At 42.7% G+C, this 24,332-nt stretch overlaps 1 protein-coding gene across 7 annotated transcripts in view; it reads right to left on the bottom strand.

Annotated features, from left to right (window-relative positions):
• ITPK1 (inositol-tetrakisphosphate 1-kinase) overlaps positions 1-24,332 on the bottom strand; it is a 228,884-nt gene that overhangs the window by 94,611 nt on the left and 109,941 nt on the right. For all 7 annotated transcript variants that reach the window (XM_065403550.1, XM_065403554.1, XM_065403553.1 and 4 more), the window contains exon 3: positions 21,492-21,617. In XM_065403550.1, the coding sequence (XP_065259622.1) occupies positions 21,492-21,617 (126 nt within the window). The remainder of the gene's footprint in view (positions 1-21,491; positions 21,618-24,332) is intronic.

The following is a 24,332-nucleotide window of genomic DNA, read 5'->3' as shown; positions in this document are numbered from 1 at the left end:
TTATTTCCGCGTTTGTGGCAAAACTTCTTCTGTACAAACGAAATTTAGGACGAGGAGAATTCAGCCAGTTTCCAAATTTATCAACGGTAGAAAAACACGATGAAGACTTGCTTACCTATTGTCAGCACTTGGAGGCTCTCCATTCTGACTTCAATCAACGATTTGAAGATATTCTTAAAATGAACAGACCCGATTGGGTTTTGGACCCATTTTCAAGTACAAACACAGAAGAATCTCCAAAATTACAAGAAGAACTGATAGAAGTAACAACAAATGAGGAATTGAAATTTAAATTCAAAGATGGCTACCGACAGTTCTGGCTGCAAAAGCAGATACCTACACTTTATCCTGGATTATGGGCTATAGTACAAAAGTTTTTAAATGCATTTCCTTCATCATATTTAGTGGAACGTGGGTTCAGTGCGGTCACAAATCTGTTAACTAAAAAAAGAAACCGACTGCAAATAGCTAATCGCGGTGATTTAAGAATGCTGCTGACAAAAATAGAGCCGAACATTAATAAACTGATAGCAGCGCACCAGGTTCATCCTTCTCATTAGGATTATTTTTAATGTTATTCGTAATTTTTATTTTAATATTATCCTTCGTTATCTTAATTTTCTGTGTGTAATGCGAATGTTACTATGGTTGATTTTAATAAATAATTTTATAATTGCAAGCTTCAAGGTGTCTTATTTACAACAACATCTTTCTTTACTATATTGTAGGACGTAGGTAGAAATATAGATATATAAAAGAATGCAAATTTGTCACAGCATCTTTCTGTTTGTTCGCTTAAAGAAGGTAGATTTCCAGGGGGGCGCTGAGTAATTTTTTTTCTGAAAAGGGGGCGGTAGGCCAAATAAGTTTGGGAACCTCTGAGCTAGATGATAAGGACTGAAAAAAGGTGGCAGGGCCAGGGATGTTATTACTTCATTGAAACACAATGCAGTTTTCAAAGCAACAGCACTATGTATCCATCTTGCCACCTCCCTAATCAAATGCTCCCCTGCCCGTTAGCTACGAGAACACAGCAACTCCCCCAGTGAGCTTCATATTGGGGGTATTGCAAAAGACGACCCGTAGCAGCGAGTCTCAGAACCTGGGTTGACCGACTCGAGCTTGCAGGGCTTGTGCCAAAGGGCTAAAAATTGCATTGTAGAGTTTGGGCTTGGGCTGGAGCCCGGGTTCTGAGACCCTCCCTCCTAGCCGGGTCTCAGAGCCCAGGCTCCAGCCCAAGTCTGAACGCCTACACTGCTATTTTTAGCCCAGCAGCATGAGCCTGAGTCAGCTGACCTATGCTCTGAGACTCCCTGCCACGCGTTGTTTTTTTGTAGTGAAAAACTCCGAGCACCAAATTCCCATTTCTGACATCATGACCGCTGCCTCATTACTATGAGGGAAATTTTATATATACCCCACTAGCTCTTGCCAATGTCTACTGCGATCTGAGATGCTCACGGTATCTCTCTTTCATACCCACATTGTGCATGCATACAAGAGGCCATGCGCCTGCCCACACTGGTTCCATAAAGTCAAAGTGATTAATGAGAGTCTCTCTCTCACCCCGTTCAGAGTTGGACAAGTAATTCCAAGCTAAAATCTGTCTTTATTCTTTAATGAGATTTCCTAATCAGCTTCCATTAACCTCCATTCATTTCTTCACATCTATTTAAGTGGATGCATGGTAAACGTTTCCATTAATAACTGGTTTAATTAAGTACCTAAACAGGATATTCTTCAAAGAAAAAAAATAATACTCCAAATTATGCTCAGGAGTACCACAAGGCAGCACTGGGAGACACACTTCACTGGCTACTGAGATACAGCGAAAGGAATGGAGACATCTGATCCCAACGCAGACTTTACTCCCAATTCTAAGTAGGTGAGAGTGAGTTATTTGTTCAACACCAACAAGTCTTTGCTTGCTGCTGAATGAATGCATTTAATTCACTGCTTGCTGCAGACGGATTATTCTTTAGGCTTTAAGAGGAGCCAGTGCTGGGTTAGCGGCCTCGTCACATTGCTCGGATCACGCAAATGGATTTCCTTCACAGCCCCTTGGCACATGCTATGTGCCACCACACACTTCTTACATATTTAATACGTCTCCTAGAAATGCCATACAAATTGCTCTGAGACGTGTGCATGGCACTGTACAATATTCTACCACCACTTGGAAAGGGAAAGGAGCTGAGCTATCTTCATAGCAAATCACAAGCATTCTCATTTAGTCAGCTGCCATGTGCGATATCCTTGCAAATGCTGGCCCTGGCTACAAAACTCCTCTCTGCCTCCCCAAAAGGAAGCCTGGCTCCATGCTTTGTTTTGAGTCAATAGCATAAAACATGTAAAGGGGCATTTTTAAATTATCTCCCGACCACAGTAATCCCAGAGTCTCTATCTGAGACCCAGGTCCCTTCCTCAACTAGTGCCCTAAGCACTGGACCATCCTTCCTCTCTAAGATGCCTGTTGGCTGCCTGTATGTGCCATTATGTTCACACACAAGCATACAGATTTATTTGAAAAATTGTGAGAAACATTTTAAGGCAACACAAACTATTTTACCTTAATTAAAAAAAAAAAAAAAAAAAAAAAAAAAAAAACAACCCCCACAAAAAAACTCTTCTCTCTCTGCTGAATTCCAGAGCAGCACCAACCAAGAGGGAGACACTGGGCAGTTCTCTAACTTAACTAATAATTTCCCATGTGGTACCATGTCAAATGCTTTACTGAAGTCCAGATTGACTTTTTTAGACAAGAAAACTGAATCTGTTATCTTATCAAAGATAAATATCAAGTTACGCTGGCATTATCTAACTTTAGTAAATCCATGTTGCATTTTATCCCATTTTCTGTTTACTTCCATGTCTAATTATTCTTTCCTTCAACATTTGTTTTAAAGTCTTACATACTTTTAAGGTCAACTAACAGGTCTGTAGTTGCCTGGATCATTTTTTTGCTCCCCTTTCTTAAAAATAGGTACGTCATTAGCTATTCTCCAGTCACAAAATGCCACCTCCGATTTGATGGATTTATTAAAAATCCTTGCTACCAGACTTGAGGTTTCACATGTCAGTTCTTTCAGTATTCTGGGATGGAGATTATCCAGTCGCCCCGTCTTGAGCACATTAAACCCTGAGTTTTGCTTCCACCTCAAATGTAGTAATTTCTATTTCTATACACTCATTTCATTAGACATCCTGCCTTTGCCCCCATGTTGTACATCATCATCCTTTTTGAAAATTAAGGCAAACTATTCACTTAGTTTTTGGGCCATACCTACATTATCCTTAATCTCTACCCCCATCCTCACTGCATAGCGGCCCCGTTTTTTCTCTTGTTCTCTTTTGGTTTATATGGCTCAAGAACCTTTTACTATTTGTTTTAATTTCCTTTGCAAGGTCTAACTCAGCTTGACTTTTGACAATTCTCATTTTATCCCTGCACTTTCTGACCATCCAGACGTAGCTTTCTTCGCTGATCAACCCCTTTTTCCATTCCTCATAGGCTCTCTGCGTACTCCTAATTCCTTTTTGAGGTGTTTCTTCATCCAGTTAACCTGGAACCCTTCTCCCTACAAGTTTTTTCCCTTGGATACAAATTTCAGATCGTTTTTGTACCTTTGACTTAAAGAAATTCCAAAACTCCTACACATTTAAGTCCCTGAGCTCTTCAGTTCAGTTGACTAATTCCCTTCATTTCTCAGTCTTCCCATTTGAACTTTAAAACCTTAGTTACTGACCTGTTGTTGATTAATACTTAGTCCTGCCTTGAGTGCAGGGGACTGGACTAGATGACCTCTCGAGGGCCCTTCCAGTTCTATGATTCTATCCTTCCATTTAATTTAAAATAAATCAGCTTGTGCTCACTCACAATCCAAGGTTATTTTCCATAACCAGCTCTTCTATAACGTCCTCACTACTTATCAATACCAAGTCTAAAACACCATCACCTCTTGTTGGTACAGTGACCTTTTGATGAAGAAATCTGTTGGCTATCACAAACATGAATAACTGAGTCCTCCCTAGGAGCATTTGTTCTCCAATCTATATCTGGGAATTTAAAGTCTCCTATAATGACAATTCCTGCTGGTACGTATCTCTCTAATAATATTACACAGATCTCTGTCTATATCCAAATCTGATCCTGGAGGTCTATAGCAAACCCCTCACACTACTCCAATAGAACCTCTGGAACAATCCATTCTCAGTGATTTTGACCCAAACTGATTCTGTTTGATACATGCTATCACTTCTGATTTCTTTACAGTCTACTTTATCATTGGATGTACAATGCTACCCCACTACCTTTGCCTCTCTATCTTCCCTGAATAGCCCATGTGTCACTAATCATCAACCCCTTCCACGTCCATTTCCCTTTCCTACTGCCCTTTTCACCATATTCTGCCAGGATTCTGCTGTGTACCCATCATTTCTGGAGCTTAATCTTGGTCCCATTGAAGTCATTGACAAAACTCCAATTGACTTCAGTGTGAATGAATTCAGACACCTCAGGGTTTGTCTACACTGCAATTAAAAACCTGTGGCTAGCCCGTACCAGCTGACTCAGGTTCGCAGGGCTCAGGCTGGGGGGCTGTTTAATTGCACCGTAGACTTCCCGGCTCTGGGACCCTTCCACCTTGCAGGGTCCTAGAGCCCGGGCTCCAGCCTGAGCCCAAACGTCTACACCACAATTAAACAGTCCCACAGCCCAAGTCCAACTCCACTGACATGGGCCAGCTGTGGGTGTCTAATTGCAGTGTACATACCTTCAGGCTGTAAGCTCCACAGTGCAGAGACCTTGTTGTTTTTCTGACACCTGACAAGCACCATGCACACTCCTGTTGCACTGTGAAATGATATTCTCTAGCCTAAGCATCAGCAACTCTGCATCTCTGATAGATATAATATAGAGGGGCAGGAGTGAGTATGTATAAGAAAAGCAAAGACATACCAGTCATCTCCTCATACTAGCAAGAGGGAAAGTATTGTGGCAAATGCACCTCTGCATACTGGTTTTCCCTTGACAACAACACTAGGCTCAAGGATAGTTAATTTCCTATCAAAACCAGAGGAGTTAGATTTTCAAATAAAGTCAGGATGCAGGCTAGACAAAGGGGGTCTAATCAAAAGGGCCCTCTCCCCCCAACCACCTCACCTGACATGCTCTAGAGATCTGAGAGCCAGCTGTCCAGACTGGCAGAGACGAGGCATCAGAAAGAGTCCTTGAATGGAGTAGAATTCAAAGTGAACACCAGGACTCCATGCCAATAAGATAATATTTTAAAGCCATTTTACTGCAACAGCAAAAAGCTTGTCCCAAATGCAACCATCCTCAGCACTTTATGTCTGCTAAAGGAGACAGCGGAGCCTTTCATAAGCCCAAAGGGAGCTGCTAGAAGAGTTTCACAGGAGTTTATTAAAAATGACCAAACTGGATCATGTGTGTCATTAGGGCCATGCTGCAATTGTTTGCAATCTGGTTTGGTGTCAACAGGCTCAATCCTGAAGACAATGGGAGTTTTGTTTAAGGACTTCAGGACCAGGCCCAATAAATTTGTTTAGAAAAAATGAGTTTAGCTCCAGTAACCCAGTTATTTAAACCTAACATTTTGCCTATTGGTCAAAGAGCACCTCAAAGAAGTACAACAGAATCTCCCATCTATTTACCTTCTTTATTTGGAACATTTTTAGCTGTCCCAACCTTGGCTCTGCCCTCCTTCTCCTCCTATCAAAGCTCATCTGGCTTGGCATTTTCAGAAGAATTCAACAATACCTTCCAGCAATGTTTTTTCTCTCCGCCCAGCCACAGGAGGCTCTCAGACATGTGAAGGCAAAGAGCTCTGATCACAGATTGCAAGAGGGAATGGCTCGCAAGAGGGAATGGCTCATTTAACCAAGGGCTTGTCTACACACCTAATTAGACCGTGACAAACGGGGTGTGACTACCCTGCACTAGCTTGCTACAGTCTAACTGTCTGTTTACACCCTGATGATGCACGATAACAGTTCCTTGAGGCGCTTTGAGCCAGTCTGATCAAAGCGCTCTAACAAACTGTTCGCGCACATTAGCAGGGTACACATGGACAGTTAGATCTCAGCAGGCTAACGTGGTGTAGGTTCACATCCCAACTTGCCATAGTCTAAATTTACGTGTAGACAAGCTTTTAGATGAGTTGACAGTCCTGAGCTTGTGTAAATAAAGTAAAAAACAAAAAAAGACCTTTGTTACCTAACAAGCATCATCATGGCCATGATTTAAGGAAGCATCCTTAGTCACAAAAGCACTTAAACATGTGTTTATGTCCTATTGAAGTAAACAGGATGTAAGCACATGCTGAAGAGCTTTCGTGAATCCGGACTTACGTGGTTAATATGCAAACACTGGTAAGGGCAGGCACAATGACCACCACAGAAAAGTTAAAAAAAAAAAAAAAAAAGGGGTACCACAGGTGTTCCTATATATTTAGAATGGGAAAAAAATCTTCATAATTATTTCACCATCTGAATATATAGGAACAGCTATTTAGCAGATGCTGTCCTCTTAATGGGGATCACTGTATGTACGGACAGTGGGACAACTAAGCAGTATATTCTACCCTATACTGAAGCAAGGGAGTATCCAATAAACAGGTTGAAACTTGATGCCATGAAAGTGGTAAGTCCTTAGAGTTTGAAGGAGCAGCCCTGTCCTCATGCCATGAACTTTGGTTCCTCTGCTTATGAAAAAACTACAAATAAATCTATTCACGATTCCCAGGTGAGGAGAGTGGAAGAATGCCAGGAGTGCAGGCTACTAACACACGAGCTTCAAAAAAGGGAACAGATGAGGAGATGGCTCAGTGGTTTTGAGCATTGGCCTGCTAAACCCAGGGTTGTGAGTTCAATCCTTGAGGGAGCTACTTAGGGCTCTGGGGCAAAATCAGTACTTGGTCCTGCTAGTGAAGGCAGGGGGCTGGACTCGATGACCTTTCAGGGTCCCTTCCAGTTCTATGAGATAGGTATAAAGACAGATCACAGCTCCCAACAAATCAAAAGCTTGGGGAGTCCAACTGGTCTCCTCAGCTCATTTACATTCATCTCTACAAAATGACCTTGCACTTTCCTTCTCTGAGCTTTACCAAAAGTTTACTGCCAACTGCAGACTAGCAGCCACGACAATCTGGAGGAGATTTAGGTTTCCCGACAATATTTTGAAAGGGCTCCATCCCTGGGCTGGAATTCAGCCTGACCCAGACAACGTGCATGTTTTTCTCCTTACAATCTTTGACAAAACAAAAACAAACAAGAAGAAACAAGGACTTCTGAGCAGATCCTCCTTTGTGTAAATTTCAGACCTGGCATTTAGTTATGCTCTGTACCAAGCTTGCCGCTGGCAGGAGACCAACAAGGAAACTGGAATTCAAAGAGAGACCCACTATTTTCAGTTCTATATCAGAGGGCTCTGGATGAAATTCTTATTCTGGTTCATGTGTGTGGGTGGGAGGAGGGGGAAGAGGTAGGCTAGGGTTGCTTGACATCTTATCTGAAAAGGTAACGGGGGAGGATTAGCCACTACAATTCTGCTTTAAAAGACCTGGGGTACAGTGAATTGACATATCCATACCTGTAAATATCAGCTGTTAGATGCTAAGAGATGGCGGATGAGCCATTTACTTCATCTGGATAACTTTTTGATTTTTACAAAATCCCCCGATATAACATATACATTAACCATGAAAAGTGTTTTCCCATTTTCACAAGCTTTATTCTTCACTACACCCTTATGAAGTAGATCAGCATTTTACAAGAGGGGGAATGGATGTAAAGAAACGCTTAGGAACTTGTCTAAAGTCACAGAAAAAGTTAACAGCAGGCTCAGGACTAAAATACAGGAGTTCCTGGCTCCCTGCCTTGTGCTCAGACTCTCCTCCTCTGATGCACTTCCTTCAGTCTTCACACACACACTTTGTTTTTGCTTTTTAAGGAGACACGATCAACCTTAACATTCTGATTGTTTTTTAAACATACTATAATTATAAGGAATCTCTGAGATAACTAGAAACTCAAAGAAAAAAATATATTCCTCTGTGGTTTTCTGGTTCACTGTGCATTGGACAGCAACCTTGTTTCATTGTTTTTCCCAGAATAGCAAGTCAAGGCAAGATTTGTAAAAGATATTTAGGTGCCTGCCTAAAGATGCAGTTAAGAACCTATTGAGATTTTCAAAAACGTAGGTGCCAAATTCTCATTGGATCTGCATCTTCAGGCACTTAAATACATAGGTGCCAAGTTTCTAATCTTCCAGGGGGGTGCTCCGCCCAGGCCTCTCCCGAGCACGCTGCGCTCTCACTCCCCCCCCCCCCCCCCGTGCCTCCTGACACAGTGAAACAGTTGTTTTGCAGCGGGCGGTAGGCGCTGGGAGGGAGGGAGAGGTGCTGATTGGTGGGGTCAGCGCCTATGCTTAAATACCTTCAAAAATCTGGTGCTCAGTGCATAATCCTGCAAACACTTATGCATGTGAGATACTCATGCACATACGTGTTTGCAAGATTGACCCCTTAGTTAATTTCACCTGTGGGTGGGTGGGAGGTCTTTCACACTACGATGTGAGAGAGAAAATGGGAAAAAGTGTCTGTAAAACCACAAACCTTGGTAGGTGGACTCAGAAGCAGGTGTAGTATTTTAAACTATTTTTAGCTCAACTTTTAAAAAAATTACTAGACTTACAAATTGGTTGTTTCCCGCTAATTCCTCAATAACTCTTATTTTCCGGTGTTACACAAAAGCCAAGACAGAAGATCATTTTTGCCTTTCAAAGAGTTTGCTGCCTTGCAACTTTTAAGGCACAGGCTGGAGATTGGGAGTGTGCAGAAGGAGTGATGGGCTGGTATGTAAAGAAGGGATAAATTTCATCCTGCCCATCCATTAGCAGAGAAAGCCACTGGCATTATCACCCAAAGGAAGTCCCAAAACTGCCGTTCCACTGGAAGGGAGGACTTCTGATGAAAGCAACTGCTCCAGCAGGAACAGAAGTCTGGAAAACACAAGAAAATTTTCTAGCTAGGGCCCATGGTCTAGGAATATAGGGAAACAAGGGCACCAGCTGCTCCTGGCAAAGTTTGGGGTGAGAGGGTTCAGAAGGAGAGACAGTAGAAACTATAAAAACCAAACCAGAAGTAAAGTTTATACACTTAAAACGCTCACTGGTCACAGAAACCTGCATGTAGGGAGAGGTGGTGATTTAGCTTTTCACAAGGCAGATGTAACAGAATCTGTTAACAAAAAGCGGCTCTGGAGGACAAATTAAACAAGTCTGTGGATCTTCCACCATATGCACGATCGTCTTGAATCTGTCAAACTAGAATGGAGTTCCAGTGAATAAATTTTCCCAAGTCCCTGTATAGTCAAGACAGGCATCTGGTTAGTATTCTGTTCTAATCAGAACATAATGAGGTTTCCCTAGTCACAGCCTTTTACACAAGACAAAACAGACACGCTGGCTTGTCAGAGTCGTAAACTTTGCTTGGAACGTAGGAGCAGGGGTGGCCATCTCACTAAGAGAACGTGAGGATTTTTTGCTAGCAAAAAACATTCATTGGAGCATCGGCATTTAAATTGCCGTAGCATTCAGAGAGCCTATGTATTCCTAGCCTGACCTGGTGGGGGTGCTTGGTTTCTCTCTCTTGCTCCAGGCTTCCATCAGTCAGACAGGAACCACAAAGGACTGTGGACAGTTCTGATCAGACAACACTCCCTCCACATTAGCTCAATCTCTGCAGCAGACCTGAAATGGTCCTACTCTGTCTAGAAAAATCTCTAGGGCCTAAAATTGTTCCAGATGCAGTGTCTTGCTCCTTTAACTCCTCTGATGAGGCACTATGGTAGCAGGACCAGGCATCCTGGAACTGGATAATTCAATTAGTAACCCACCAAAACGTAGTGCCTCTGAGGTCAGCTGAACAGTTTTTAGCTCTCACTCCCATCTTTGCCCTAAAACTTGAATGCAACATTAATCAGGAGTGATGACTCCCTAGTGATCTCTACCCTCCCACAATAAAGGGACTGATACAAAGCCTAGCCAATGAAAAGACTTCCTTGCCCAAGATGTTCACTTCCACGGATGTCACTGGAGCCTGGATCAGGTCCCTTTTTCAGGATGGGTAGAGATCATTCGGTAGTCATCCCTCATCACTAACACAGTGGAGGGCAATTTGCAGCAGGGGCCCCATCTGCACAGCACACCTTTACAGACTTAAACGAGGCGGGCAGAAGTCTAGCTGTGACACAGAGCCAGAAAAGGTTACACTACTAGCAGGCGTATTGACCCAGATTCAACCTTTAGAGACATATTAGTAGATAATGTTTGTGGGTTTTTTGTGTGTTTACATATACACCTCTACCCCGATATAACGCAACCCGATATAACACGAATTCGGATATAACACGGTAAAGCAGCGCTCCGGGGGGGCGGGGCTGCGCGCTCCTGCGGATCAAAGCAAGTTCGATAGAACGCGGTTTCACCTATAACGCGATAAGATTTTTTGGCTCCCAAGGACAGCGTTATATCGGGGTAGAGGTGTATATTGTTAGAGGTTGACAATGATACCAAACAGTTCCTGTCTATCCCTCTATTATGTTAATTCAGAGATCAAAAGAAGATGTTAACATTTAAATGAACTGTGAATGTAGCAATATCATTGTCTTAATTTCTTTTTGACGTATATAGCAAACTACCTGTAAATGGCAGGAGACAGGCAATTGCTTTATGTTAATTCATGTAGCTAATTACCAGTAATGCTTAGGAAATAGGAGGTTACTTCAAAAACACTATTCTTCACCCAAGGAACACCTGCTGTCAAAAGGCTATCATAGCCTGCCAGTGATCTATCTACAGAAATCTTGGGCCTTGATCCTTTCATCTCACATCTGCTTAAGCTTCATGAGGGGAAGTTTAAGTAATATGACTGAGGTGTCCAGTTCCATTCTGGATCACTCTGATATTAAATATTTGAACATTGGACTATACCCTAATGAATTAATTCTGGAAAGGACTTTTTGCAACTCTAAAGCTCACCATCTCTACTATGAAACTATTCGTGCCTGTATGTATAATGATTTTTTAACCAGTACTCTCTCTTTTTAAATAAATTTTAGTTTAGTTAATAAAAACTGACTGTAAGCGTGTATTTGGGTAAAATCTAAAATATTTAATAACCTGGGGGGTAATGTGTCTGATCCTCTTGAATTGGTAGAATTTTTATATGATAAACAAGATTTTCAGTAATCTTCAGCATATTTGCCTTGGCTGTCTGGGTGGGAGCTCAATGCTGGGTTGCTTTAAGGAAACTGTATTTTTGACTTCTGGGTAACCAGTAAGGTATTGTAGAAGCTGTTTTGTTGCTGGCTTGGTAAATCTAAGTATTAAAATAACCACCAGTTTTGGGGGATTGTCTGCCCATTCTTTGCAGTTTGCCCTAATTAAAGCAATCTCAGCGTGCTCCCCCTGGGATCCCGGTCACACCATCTCTCAGCTGATCTGTAGAAGAACACATCTAGCAGAGGTGGAAAGTCAGTTGTCGGGGTCTGTTTCTTCAGCTACAAGCCCCTCAAAGGCAGGCGAATAGTCCTCACCATTTTCAGTCAGTTTAAATGGTGTGACAAAGTTCTGTCCTTGACTCCATGGGTCCTGCGTTTCCTGGCGGATTTTGCTAGCCTCAGAGGCTCACTGTGACCCTCCACATAGCCCTTCTCTCTCTAGAGTCAAGGGTCACAGTCTACTGAGCCATTTTCATCATAAGCCAGCAAGGGAGGTGCGGAGAAACAACCCTCCCTCACACAGTCTCTGTTGTCTCCCCGTATCAGTGATTAATCAGGGAGGGGAGGGGGGGAGCCCGGGCCCGCCCTCTACTCCGGGCTCCAGCCCAGGGACCCTAAACTTAGCAGCTATGGAAGCTGACTTTTTGGAAATAGAGCATGTACAATTCCCTGGGCTACTTCCCCACAGCAGCCCCCACTCAATATCTTCTTCGCAATTACCTCAGGGCCTCCTTCCTTGCACCTGATATGGATTCGTACTACTTCGTTCCTCCAACAGCACAGCTCCCTCCTATAGCTCCTGACACCCACACCGCACTGACTAACTGGGAGGCTTTTAACTAGTTCCAGCCAGTCCTTGATTGGTTTCAGGTGTCCCAATCAATCTAGCTGTCTCTCCTGCCTTCTAGAAGGATCTTAATTGGCCCCAGGTGTCTTGATTAACCTGGAGCAACTGCCATTTGGTTACCATGGTACCAGGGATTTGTTTAGCCTGGGGCTAACATACCTGTTCCTCACTACTTTACTGTAGCCATCTGGCCTTGCCCCATCACAATGGTTATGTTTTAAGAGGAGAAGTGAGAGCACACCTTAGAGGTAGTCTGAGGGAAAGACAGAGGGGTTTCCAAGTCCATTAGCAGTGTGCACCCACTGGGCTGGAGCAGTTTATCACTGGGACCACAGACACACCTAGTGTGGTACACCGAAGGTTGGCCCTTTCTCTTTTCAGAGATAAGGCTGTTGATGCTATAAGCTTTTGAAGAGCCGTAACAAATCTAGACTATTCTCATATCCAATTTCTTCTCATAACACCATAAAGGATGCACTGCTCTCCAGTTCATCATATCCAGTTTGTTAGAACAGCACTAACAGAAGTAACAGTTTCTACCCTGAAAATTATATTCAATAGCAGGACAACTGGCTAGCTGGGAAGGATATATATCAAGCACTGCAAACACCTGACTGACTGGTCTGCTCAGGATCATCAGAGTTTCTTCCCCCCAATTTACTGAACAACAAGGGAATGAAACTAATTCCCATTTTGAATGCAATAGCAAGGAGGTCACAAATACCACGATCATGTATGCTCAGTCATATACACTCAAATAGCTCAGCTGTGGGGTTCATCAGTGTACATATTTAAAATTTGTTCATTGATTTATTTTTAAATTGACTCTCTCTATAAACTGACTGACTCTTAAGAGTTATTACTCCCTGAGAAAATACTTCTCTGTCCATTTTCAATGGCTTGCAATAGATTTAGAGATATTTATCACGCTGCTTCCCTCCTATGCTCCCTCCCCTAAACGCTCCTCTGTCTCTGTGAGGACACAAGAGCACTTTCTCTAAACAGTCTCTCTGGCAGGCTATTCAGCACTGGCAGCACTCTCCTCTGCCCTGCCAAGCACTGGGTATGTCTTTTAATACAGTGAGCAGCATACAAATGGTGCCATCAGCCATGGTGAGCTCTTCCTACATGCAAGTGACAAGAGGGTGTGTCTAAGTCAGCAACACACACGTTCCAGAGGTTCCTGTGCCTGGTTTATAAAGGGATGGACCATCATTCAGAACTTTGCTAAGATGCATTTCCACCCTCTGTATCTCGTTCACCAGAAAAAAAACAAACCACTCTGACTTGTTTTTGTTTTTTTATTAATAGAACCACAACCAGGAAGCAGCACAGTCCAGTGGATACAACACTAGACAAGAAGCCAGGAAACACAAGCTGATCCTGGCTCTGCTAACCTTCTATTTGTTCACAGGCATGTCACATCACCTCTCTGTGCCTCGGTTTCTACATCTGAGAAGTGCTTTGAGTTCAATTAATCAAAAGCATTTCGGTATTACTATTGTAACGTGCCTCTATGAGCCCATTCCAGTCAGCTACTGCAAACTCATAGTAGTTATCGTCAGAGATGGGGGAAAGAACCAAACACATCCCCTTATAATAAACAATTCAACTTAGATTTTATATAGATCGTCCACAGATCTCAAAGTGCTTTACAAAATAGGTCTGTATCCTTACTCCCATTTTACAGATGGGAAATGAGGCATGGGGAAGGAAGCGATTAAAGGATTAGAAAACATGCCTTATAATGACAGACTCAAGGAGGTCAATCTGTTTAGTTCAACACAGAGAAGGTTAAGGAGTGACTTGATCACAGTCCATAAATGTACCTACCTGGGGAGCAGAAATTTGATAACAGACGGTTCTTCAATTCAACAGAAAAAAAAAAAGATACAATAAGATGCAAGCTGAAGCTAGACAAATTCAGACTAAAATCAAGGTGCAACTTTTACCAGTGGGGGTAATTAACCATTGGAACACTTTACCAAGGGTTGTGGTGGATTCTCCATCACTGATAATTTTTCTCTCAAGATCAGAAGTTTTTCTAAAGGACAGGATCCAGTTCAAACTGAAATTAATTCAGGGCAGCCCTATGGCCTATACCATACAGGAGGTCAGACTAGATAATCACAGTGGCCCCTTCTGGCCCTATGATTAGGACTAGGATTGTGTCACGGAGGTCGCGGAAGTCACAGAATCTGTGACTTCCAGCGACCTCCGTGACACTGGGGACCCGCAGCAGCCCAGCCGCCACGAGGAGCCGTGCCGTGCTGGGCCGCCCCCTCAACCCCGCAGCTCCCCGCAGCAGACCCCGGAGCTGCTCAGCAGCTGCGAATGCCCCCCTCTCCACAGCTCCCAACTGCCAGCAGCAGCAAAGGGACCCCAGAGCTGCTCCGGAGGTGGGGGAGCGCACAACTGCTGAGCTGCCATGAGCAGCCGTTCCCCCCCCCATCCAGCTCCCAGCCGCTGCCGGCAGAGGAACCCCGGAGCTGCTCAGCAGCCACGGGCAGGGGGGAGCCCCCAGCAGCTCCCAGCCAACGGCAGCAGAGGGACCCTGGAGCTGCTCAGCACTGGCAGGGGTCCCCCAGCAGCTCCCAACTCTGCTCCCCAGCTCCAGCCCCACAGGGCAGCAGGGGGAAGCTCCCAGCCGCTGGGAGGGGGGAAGAGGGCAGGGTGCTGGACCCTCCTCCCTCCCCACTTTGTCAGGGATGTTTTTAGTAAAAGTCAGGGACAGGTCACGGCTTCCATGACTTTTTGTTTATTGCCTGTGACCAGTCCATGACTTTTATTAAAAATATCCATGACAGAATTGTAGCCTCACCTATGATCTATGAAAAGTGACTCACCCAAGGTCACCCAGCAAAGCATTGGCCAAGCCGGGAACTGAACCCAGGTATCTGGAGTCTCAGTCCAGTGCCATATTCACGAGGTCACACTGCTTTGCAAGAAGCGGATATAATCAAAAAGAGAAGCTATATTAGATATTAACTTCACTGAATGACCAAGAAACAATGGCAGGGGAAGAGGAGAGCACAGCGAGTTCCTTTTATGCATTTTTGGATTTTTCACTGTTATTTTTATTTGCGATTACATTTAATACTCCTAAAAATGAAGGCCTCAAAGGCAGTAACTAGAGACAAACATTTCGCAAGTTTCCACACATTGCTGGGTCAATGCTCCTCGGTCCCAGCCTGCAGAAGCCCTCCTGGAACACTTTCAGAGATGGTTAATCATTGTGAACAAAGCAAACCTGTATGGTCGTTAGGTGAAGTGCACAAATAGGGGACTAGGATAGTCCAGTGATATTATCTAGGATTTAAACTCTAGAGATGCTAGTCTAGTGCACTGACTGACTGGCATCCCCTGGTTCCTCACTCCTGCAGGTCTGGTTTTACACAATACGAGGATATTCAACATTCATACTGTGCTTTTCATCCAGTTTATAAGGCTCCTAGCAAAGTAGCTCATTCAACTTATCTTATACATTAAATCCCAATACAGGGAGATAGCAGTTTGTGGATTTATACTTTATCTGACCTAGGGAGGTGCTCACTGATACTCCCCTCAGTCTCTAATATCTGGTCTGGAAAACTAATAGAAAATGCTCTCCCGGCAGTAACATTTTGTAACTATACGTAGCCTGGATGAACAAGTCTCGTTATTGGCTAATATGTCAGCTGGCGAGCAAAGGGCATTATTTACTGTTATATTGGCATATTCCTCAGATACAGGAGTAAGTACCAGATTTCTTTCAATAGCACTTGACACAATCCTAATTCAGACTATTATGGTAAATTACCTCAGACTTATTATCGGACTATTTTAGATTAACTTAATAAGGATCATAATACTGTTTTGCTGTTCTATAGTGCTGCTTATAAGAAGATTTCAAAGCACTTTACAATTAATTAAATCTCAACAGCAATGCTGTAAATATTAAATCCATTTTACAGATGGTTAAACTGAGGCATAGAGAGACAGTGACAGCAACACCACACAGCAAGACAGAAGCAGATCTAGAAATAGAACCCAGGAGCCCTAACATCTAGTTATGTTATCTAACCTCTGGGCTATGTTTTGTCCTAGTCCACATATACATATTGAAGTTAGATACAGAAAACCAAGCTAACAGGCTGTCAATTTGCTCTCTGCCCTGTCAGAAGAATGCAGTGTTGTTGGAGACAGGCAGCTATGTGAAAATAACTAATGGAACTGAATAGCACAGAGGTCTATCCAGCACAAGAGCAATTCATTATGATGCAAGTTCCACAAATAAGAACCTGATGTTAAGTCATACATTCCTCAGCCAGTGCTTCATTGGTACTTTGCATACGACTTGCAATGATCACTAACTGTGTCCTCACATCTATACAGTAATAATCATGATTCAAACATATCTTCAGTTACAGTCACTGATTTGATGGGTGACCCATTACTTTACATTGTGCATGAGGTTAAGACCAAGTCAATAAGAGAGACTGCAAACTCCAAAGAAATGCTTAGGAGCACGTATGGGGGTGAGGGTAAGCTGGGGGAGATGTAAACCAACAAACAACCAACAAAGGTCTCTTCTGTTTGTCCCAACCTCTAGAGAGATTTTGAGATCATGTGGTCCACCAAGGAGAAGTAAAATGCTGGGTGACTAGCATCCCATATGTACAAATATCAAGTGCTGTAGAATAACCTCAGGGAACAATACACCTTGTTCATGGGATTCATTTGAACAGTTCATAGTGAGTTGCTCCCAGGTTTTACAAAGAGGGACTTAACTAGGCTATGAGATATTTAATACTGAGTACATCGGAGTGACCACAGGTCCTGGATAATTAATGGTTCAAACACATCCCGGAGAAGAGGAGTCAAAGGAGAGGGAGAAAGAAATCTCCCTCACACAGATGCACAGTTCTGAGCTGAGAACTTTGCTCAAGAACATAATTGGACAATTTAGTAATTTAGGAATGAAATAAAGAGACCGTATGGCATTCACATGTATAATACGCAGCTGATTGCAGATATATAAATGGAAGGCCCCAGTAGCATACATCAGCAGAACACAGGCTCTGAATGCAACCATCTCTTAGCTACTACGTAGCTGAAGTCAGGCAGTTCTGCAAACAGATCTGACACTACCGAGTATATATATCCCCACTTACCATACTAGGACAGGAGCAATATACCTGTTGGTTCTTAGCTGTACCATGAATAAACATTAAATTATTTAAAACAGTATGCTAAGCCCTAATTTGTTAAACTATCCGCAAAGTAATCTAGCTTGTATATACAGACAGGTTGTCAGCACAGCAAAGGCTGTAGTGTAGTCTGAGCAACATGTAAATCAGTCATTAAAACATAAACCAAAAAGCAATTTAGCTCTAACACCAGGAGTCAGGTTTCCAACCTAATGTGCTTTAACACAGTAATAGGTGATGACTTTTCAGCCCACCCACTGGATGTCCGCCCCCCTTGCTAGTGAAGATAGCACAAAGTGCACTACCTTCCTTAGCAAGGTGGGCATTGGAAAGGGTGGCTAACAAGGGAGTAGAGAACTCACGGAGCAGGATAACTGAGGAGCTGCGGTCAAGTAATGAGTGTGACAGCGTACCCCATAAGGCTTTATGGGGGGGTGTTTATAAATGTATGTATGATATAACTGAAATATGTTTTGTGCTGCCTGTGCCATGTAACATATCTCCGTAAAGGTTATGGTCTACTATATCTATTCATCCTATTTGTACATATATATCATTTTCTACTTGAGGTTAAGAATATGGGCTGTATGCTTGCTTGATTTCTAAGTAAGCTTTGTGAGGCATTTGGTCAGCTTCTTTAGGAAGGAATTCGCCAGGTTAAGTACCTGATCAGGAAACACTTGGGGAACAATGCATCTTGGAATGCTCCAATCCACATGAGAAGTCTTCCTGGAGACATGCAAGATACCATGTGGACAATGGCGTCGGCCTGTAAAGACTGAGTCATGCAGGGGCATGTGACTTGCCCAGGTGACTCCAAAACTCCATCTTGGAGCTGGACTTTGCATAGGAGGGAGGTCTCCACCCACAAGAGAGAGTCTATTTAAACCTGTGGGAGACCCCTCCATTTGGTCTTCAGCTGGCTAAAGAAGGAGCCTCTCCACCCCCCCAGGATACTTGGAGGAAACTGAAACAAAGGACAGTAACTACAGGGGTTGTGAGAGATTGCTGGACCCAGGCTAAAAGGAGATTAGCCTGTAAAAGGGAGCATTCTGGAACTGGTGAGGAACTTATCTGTATCTAGTTTGATTAGACATAGATTTGCGCATTTTATTTTATTTTACTTGGTGACTTACTTTGTTCTGTCTGTTACTACTTTGAACCACTTAAATCCTACTGTCTGTATTTAATAAAATCACTTTTTATTTAGTAATTTACTCAGGGTATGTATTAATACCTGGGAGAGCAAACAACTGTGCATATCTCTCTATCAGTGTTATAGAGGGCGAACAATTTATGAGTTTGCCCTGCATAAGCTTTATGCAGGGTAAAACGGATTTATTTGGGTTTAGACCCCACTGGGAGTTGAGCATCTGAGTGCTAAAGACAAGCACACTACTGTAAGCTGTTTTCAGGTAAACTTGCAGCTTTGGGACAAGTGATTCAGACCCTGAGTCTTTGTTAGAGCAGACTGGAGTGTCTGGCTCAGCAAGACAGGGTGCTGGAGTCCTGAGCTGGCAGGGAAAACAGAAGCAGGGGTAGTCTTGGCACATCGGGTGGCAGCTCCCAAGGGGGTTTCTGTGATCCAACCCGTCACAATGAGATCAAGAGGTAGCAAGGAACTGGTCATGGAGCTAAAGTATGAACCCATAGTTTATATTCTGGAAATGACCGGAGATTAAATGTATTCTCAACAGATGAGTCATGTCACTTCCACTGACACTTTCCTAACAAAACATTTATATGGTCAATGACAGCAGGGGCTGGAGAGGGATTTTTTTTTAAATTATTCCAGTGGTAAAAACAAGGTAATAAGATACAATAGAATGATGTTAAAAATACCACAAAGCATATAACAAATCAACTAAAGCAAGGGCTTCAATTTGAGGATGTCACTTCATCCCAACTCCAGCTTCGCAAAACGCAAGCCACATATACAAGATAGCACCCCATTAACTTCTCAGTCTCCACATTAAGGACAGAGTGCATATTCCTTTGTTTTGTTTATTTGATACTGGATCCTTCATCTTGGTATTTAGACACCAGCTTTAAGAAAAGATTCTCCCATATTTATACTCATGGTGCCCTCCCGTCCAAAACCCAACAATTAGAAACTGTCTTATTTATTTAAGAGCTATTAAATACACTGAGCTCATTGAACAAAGAACAACCTTCTTGTGCACAAGAACATCAATTAAGAGTTCTGGTTTAGGATTAAAAGAACCTGGATTTCAGATACTAATTGGAATGGGTTTCCCCTTATTTAACTGACTTGCATCTTGGTGGTCCCCAAAAAGAATAGTTTGTATTAGTGATACAGTCTCAGCAGCGGAAATGTGGGGACCAGGAGCTGCAAGACAGTAACTCAGTTTAATATCATGGTCAACCACTATTTTTCTCCACAGGAAATTAGGTATAAATCTAAACTACAGTATTTGTTATATATGATTAAAAAAAAAAGTCAGTGAAACGAACAAATAATGCATCGAAATCTCTCCATATTTTATATACATACATACACTCATGTAGATGTATAAATTAAAACTGCTTAGTTTCACGTATTTTCTCTTTCCTTTGGATTCCACAGCAGCTGATGAAGATCTCTGCTAGTGTCTAATGCTGGAAACCCTCTCTGATCTTCCCTTTCCCTTAGGAATCACAAAGGTACACATGCTCTGTCTTTTCTAACAGCTAGAATTTTCAACAATTAATTAGTTATCTTTGGGCAGTTGTCTTTTGGCTGAACTTCTGGGTCTGCAATTTGAGGTTGCCTGTGTATATGCTGGGGAGGAAGAGAAACCCAAACCCTGAATTTTGCAACTCCTTAATCTCAGAAACGGATTGCTGAGTCCATACATCAACCTGCTGACTCTCTAGCATGCTCCCCCTTGAGCATAAGCTTTCGTCCAGTGATATGTCTAGGCCTTAGTTTCCCCATCTGCAGAGTGGGGATAATACTTCCCTCACACAAGTGTTGTGAGGATTAATTAGTTAGCTGATATTTGAGAAAGTCAAGTGTTGTATGGGTGCCAGGGAGAGGCATTTGAAATCTCCCCCACCTCCAAATCTTTTCTCAGTAACTCCCACCATTTCCAAGCGCAAAAGGTAATGGACATCTCTCTTAGTCTGTGATAAATATTAGTCTTCTCCTCAACAAATCAGAACTAGAGGGGCTATCCCTGCAAATCAAACTTGTTATTTCGCCTAAGAGTTTGACCAAGGCAGGAGAAGGGGGAAGATTTTGTAACTCATTAAGCAGAGCAGAAAGAACACCCTTTCCTAGGAGTGCAAAGCTGCCAAAGTTGTGTGCTTTGTGGTTTTTAAAGCTGATGTCAACAGCATACACAGCAATTTCTTGTGATGCTGTGTTGAACGTTGCCTCTCTCTTTGAAAGAGAAACATGCATCATTGCTCAAAGTCACCAGCTAGAAACAATTCCTTTTAAAGCTGTGAACTCATCAGCATTCCCATTACTGATGGGAGGAGATCTTTGGAAAAACCTGCTCTCTGGATACTATTTTCATCACTAACGTGTCTGCATGGCTTTCCTGCATATCTGACCTATACTGTAAACTTCCCGGGGAGAAATAAATAAAAGTCTTCTCAACCGGAGACAAAACACTACAGAAAAATTCACAACGGCTCTGCTTTGCGTGAATCATAAATCTAGGGGGATAGAGAGAGCAAGGGCTTCCTCGATAGGAAAAGCTTGGGGACAAGCCAACTAAGGAATTCTATGCACCCCTCCAAAGTGGGAGAAATCTGGCACACGAAAAAAATATTTTAAATTGTTTAGTTACGTATCTTTGGCCCAAGGCTGTCTTCAGGGATCTGGGGAAAACCCTACAGACACCTACTCCTCTTTGGACATAGTAGCAATGTTTCTAGGATGATGACAGGAGGACGCCAGGGTGAACTGGGCATTGCATTGCTTACCTCCACAATGTAACAGAGCTATGGCATCCAATCTAGCTCAATAAAGCCACCTTTCCCGGAGCTCTCAGTAGGTGAGCAGCAGCGCACAGGGAGCTGGTTTAGTCAAGTGTCCCTACTCCATGGAAAAGGATTAAACTGGCAACACCAAGAGCCGAGCCTCCTGCTCTGCTTTTTGCCTCCACCTTAAGCGCACAAGGGCTGTGAAAAATGACACTCACCTGGAACCTGTAAACCAACTCCAACGACTGGCTGTCATTTTGGTCTGCTTCAAGGATGACATCTGTCAGTTTATGTATGATCACGTCCAACGGGCCCTGATCTTCTATTGGTTTGGTAAGGTCAAGCTGGAGGAAGTCATAAAAAAAAACAACAACATTTATTAAGACATCCACAACCAAATTCTTTATCTCCCCACCATTCCCTTTTCAGTTCTCAGTGTCAAAGTATTTCCCCGAAGTGTGATGTGTTGCTCTGGGCATCACTCTTGGCACTGAACTCCAAATGTACTGGGGTGTTGCTTTAATCTCATCCATTAAAAATGCATGAAAAGTACCTATTCCCTGGGCAGCTGAAAAGTCGAACTTTGCATAGAGGTTTCTGTAGTAACAGGTTATATCCAATATCAAGCATCAGCACCCAAACCACTACGAGGCACCTTTCGTCCACAGATCTCGTAGAGCTTCACCTGGCCCTTTCTGAGCTAGGGCACCAGCACATATCCTCTCCTCATTCAAATCCCTCCCCCAAATTCACTTGTGCCACCGTACATATATTTAAGAAACAAGTCAATGACATTTATTGATACGTTTAAAAGAAACGTGTTCACCATGTGGTGTTTTGGTCTTTGCTGAATAACCACAAGGAGCAGCATTCAGGTTAGCCACTCGGTGATGAGCATCTTGGGTAGAATTTTCAAAAGTGTCTATGCGACTTCAGCGTCTAAGTCATTTAGGGGATTGGAAAATTTCATTCAGCATAAACATCTAGACAGTCTCATGTTCTAACAATGATGCCAGGTTACCAATATTGACAAGTTAGTCACATGTCAAAAGATAGTGGCCTGTGCAATCTCTTTCTACCAGTGCCGTTGTGTTTAAGCACATGAAAGAACTTTAGCTTGTAAAATCACAAACAGAACTGATTTTAAAAAGGAAAAATAAAAGCAGGATCAAAAGATGTGCGCACAATAAACTGAAAGCAAGCCTACTCTTCAGGCACACGCATATATCATTAATGTTCTCTTGGAACACACAACTGTAATCTCTACAGGACAGGGCCAAGTCTGTTTGTAAGATGCCATGTACAGCAACGTACAACAGATTTATAAAATAAGAAAGATTTAAGGTGGTCTAGAGCGGTGGACCTTGGAAAGTCCCTAAGGATCTTCATACAACAAAGAGCACCCTGCACATCTCCTGTTGAGGCATCTAATGTAGGTTCTGCTGTTCCCTGGTTTGTCCACCAAACGTCTGAAACATACCAGAATGAACACGCACAAGATGGAAGATTTTAATAGCCAGGTGCTTGCAGAGTTTTAACTGTGGATGGGTATGAGTTCCATTCACAGCCATGATCCTGCACACACGTGCATGCTTAACTTTCCTACTGTGAATACTGCTGTTGATTTCAGTGGGACTAGGAACAGCAGTAAAGTTAAGCACACACAACTGTTTGCAGGATCAGGGTCCAAATTATATGAAATACTACTTAGTCTAGGATCCATGCTGAATGAGTAGCTATGCTTCTCTCCAAAAGCAGTAGGTGCTTTGAGTCTAGAACTTCAATTACTAAGGAAAGGAAAGAAAAGAAAAAAGAAAAGAAGAAAAGACAAGACAAGACAAAACATCCAGTTCCAGATTGACACTTTCCACAGCAGCCTATCATCTCTTACATAAAAAAGGCAACATAAAAGGGTCTGTTCAATTAGGTCTGAAACCCCTAATCCCTGAAGAGGTGCAGAAATCTAAACCAATCCATCTTCAGATCATCTAGCTAGGAAGACAGTAAGCAAGAAGCATACAAGTGGGCCAGGCTGGTTAGTTCTCTACATTTCTATTGTCCTTGCAGTTGGAACTGTAAGGACAAACTCAGAAAATGAAAAGACAATCTTCCCCATCAGTAAGGACCAGCCATGACCCAAGAATAGAAATGAGCCTGTAAGGCTCACACATGCATGTTGAGCACAGTGTCATCGGGCAAAACGCTTTCTGTATGAGAGTTATTTGTGTTGTCAAATAAAGATGGGTATGTTTTCAGAATGGAAACAAACCACATATTGTACACAAGTCAGACAGATGGCATTAGGACACATACCCATCAAGGAGCAATCTGAATTTCTTCCTCCATGAACAAAGAATACCAAATTCAACATTCTAATAGTTTACTCTGTCCAGAAATTCAGTGCTTACTAGGTTGCTTTAACTGGTTCTTTAAGGGTGAAGGGATAGCAAGTACATTTCAACCACACAATCTGTAGTTTTATCCAACATTATGTGGACCTGAGGATCAGACTGTTTGAAAAAATAAATTCTCTGTCTTCTAGTGAGAGCCATGGAAGGTAAACATTTCTAAACTGTTCAGGATTTGGAAGAGTTCCACCTTCCTTTGTATATTGGCATAAAAAAGTCCTTGAAAAATGAAGCCTTTTCAAGAGGAATATCAGCTCCAGTCACAAGTCAGACAAAGGCTAGCATAAAATTTCTGATGGTCTCTGCTGAGAGAAATAACAAGTTAGTGCTTGTCAGCTGGAATCTGAACCCTCCTTCTTCCTGTTCCTTTCAGTATCCTTCTCCAACTGTTCCTTGCATTTGACGTGATCATCCAAAGGTTTATTTTCAAGTAGAAGCAATGCCATGGCAACGAAAGTGAGAGAAAATGTTTACCATCATCAGCGTGAAAATGTTTAGGTTGCAACTGCAGCCCATTTGCCTCCATTTGATATGCCCTCCATTTGATAGAGGGGATCTTATTAGAATATGTCAATTTCACTTGATTGCTTCATCCAACAAGCAAAATTAGGTAAACGAATGACAGAGGAATGAGGGACATGCAGAGTGTAA

The sequence above is a fragment of the Emys orbicularis genome, chromosome 4, assembly GCF_028017835.1.
Source record: "Emys orbicularis isolate rEmyOrb1 chromosome 4, rEmyOrb1.hap1, whole genome shotgun sequence".
NCBI lineage: Eukaryota > Metazoa > Chordata > Testudines > Emydidae > Emys > Emys orbicularis.
The sequence above is the reverse complement of the archived record's forward strand: the minus strand, read 5'-3'. Positions and strand labels throughout refer to the sequence as shown.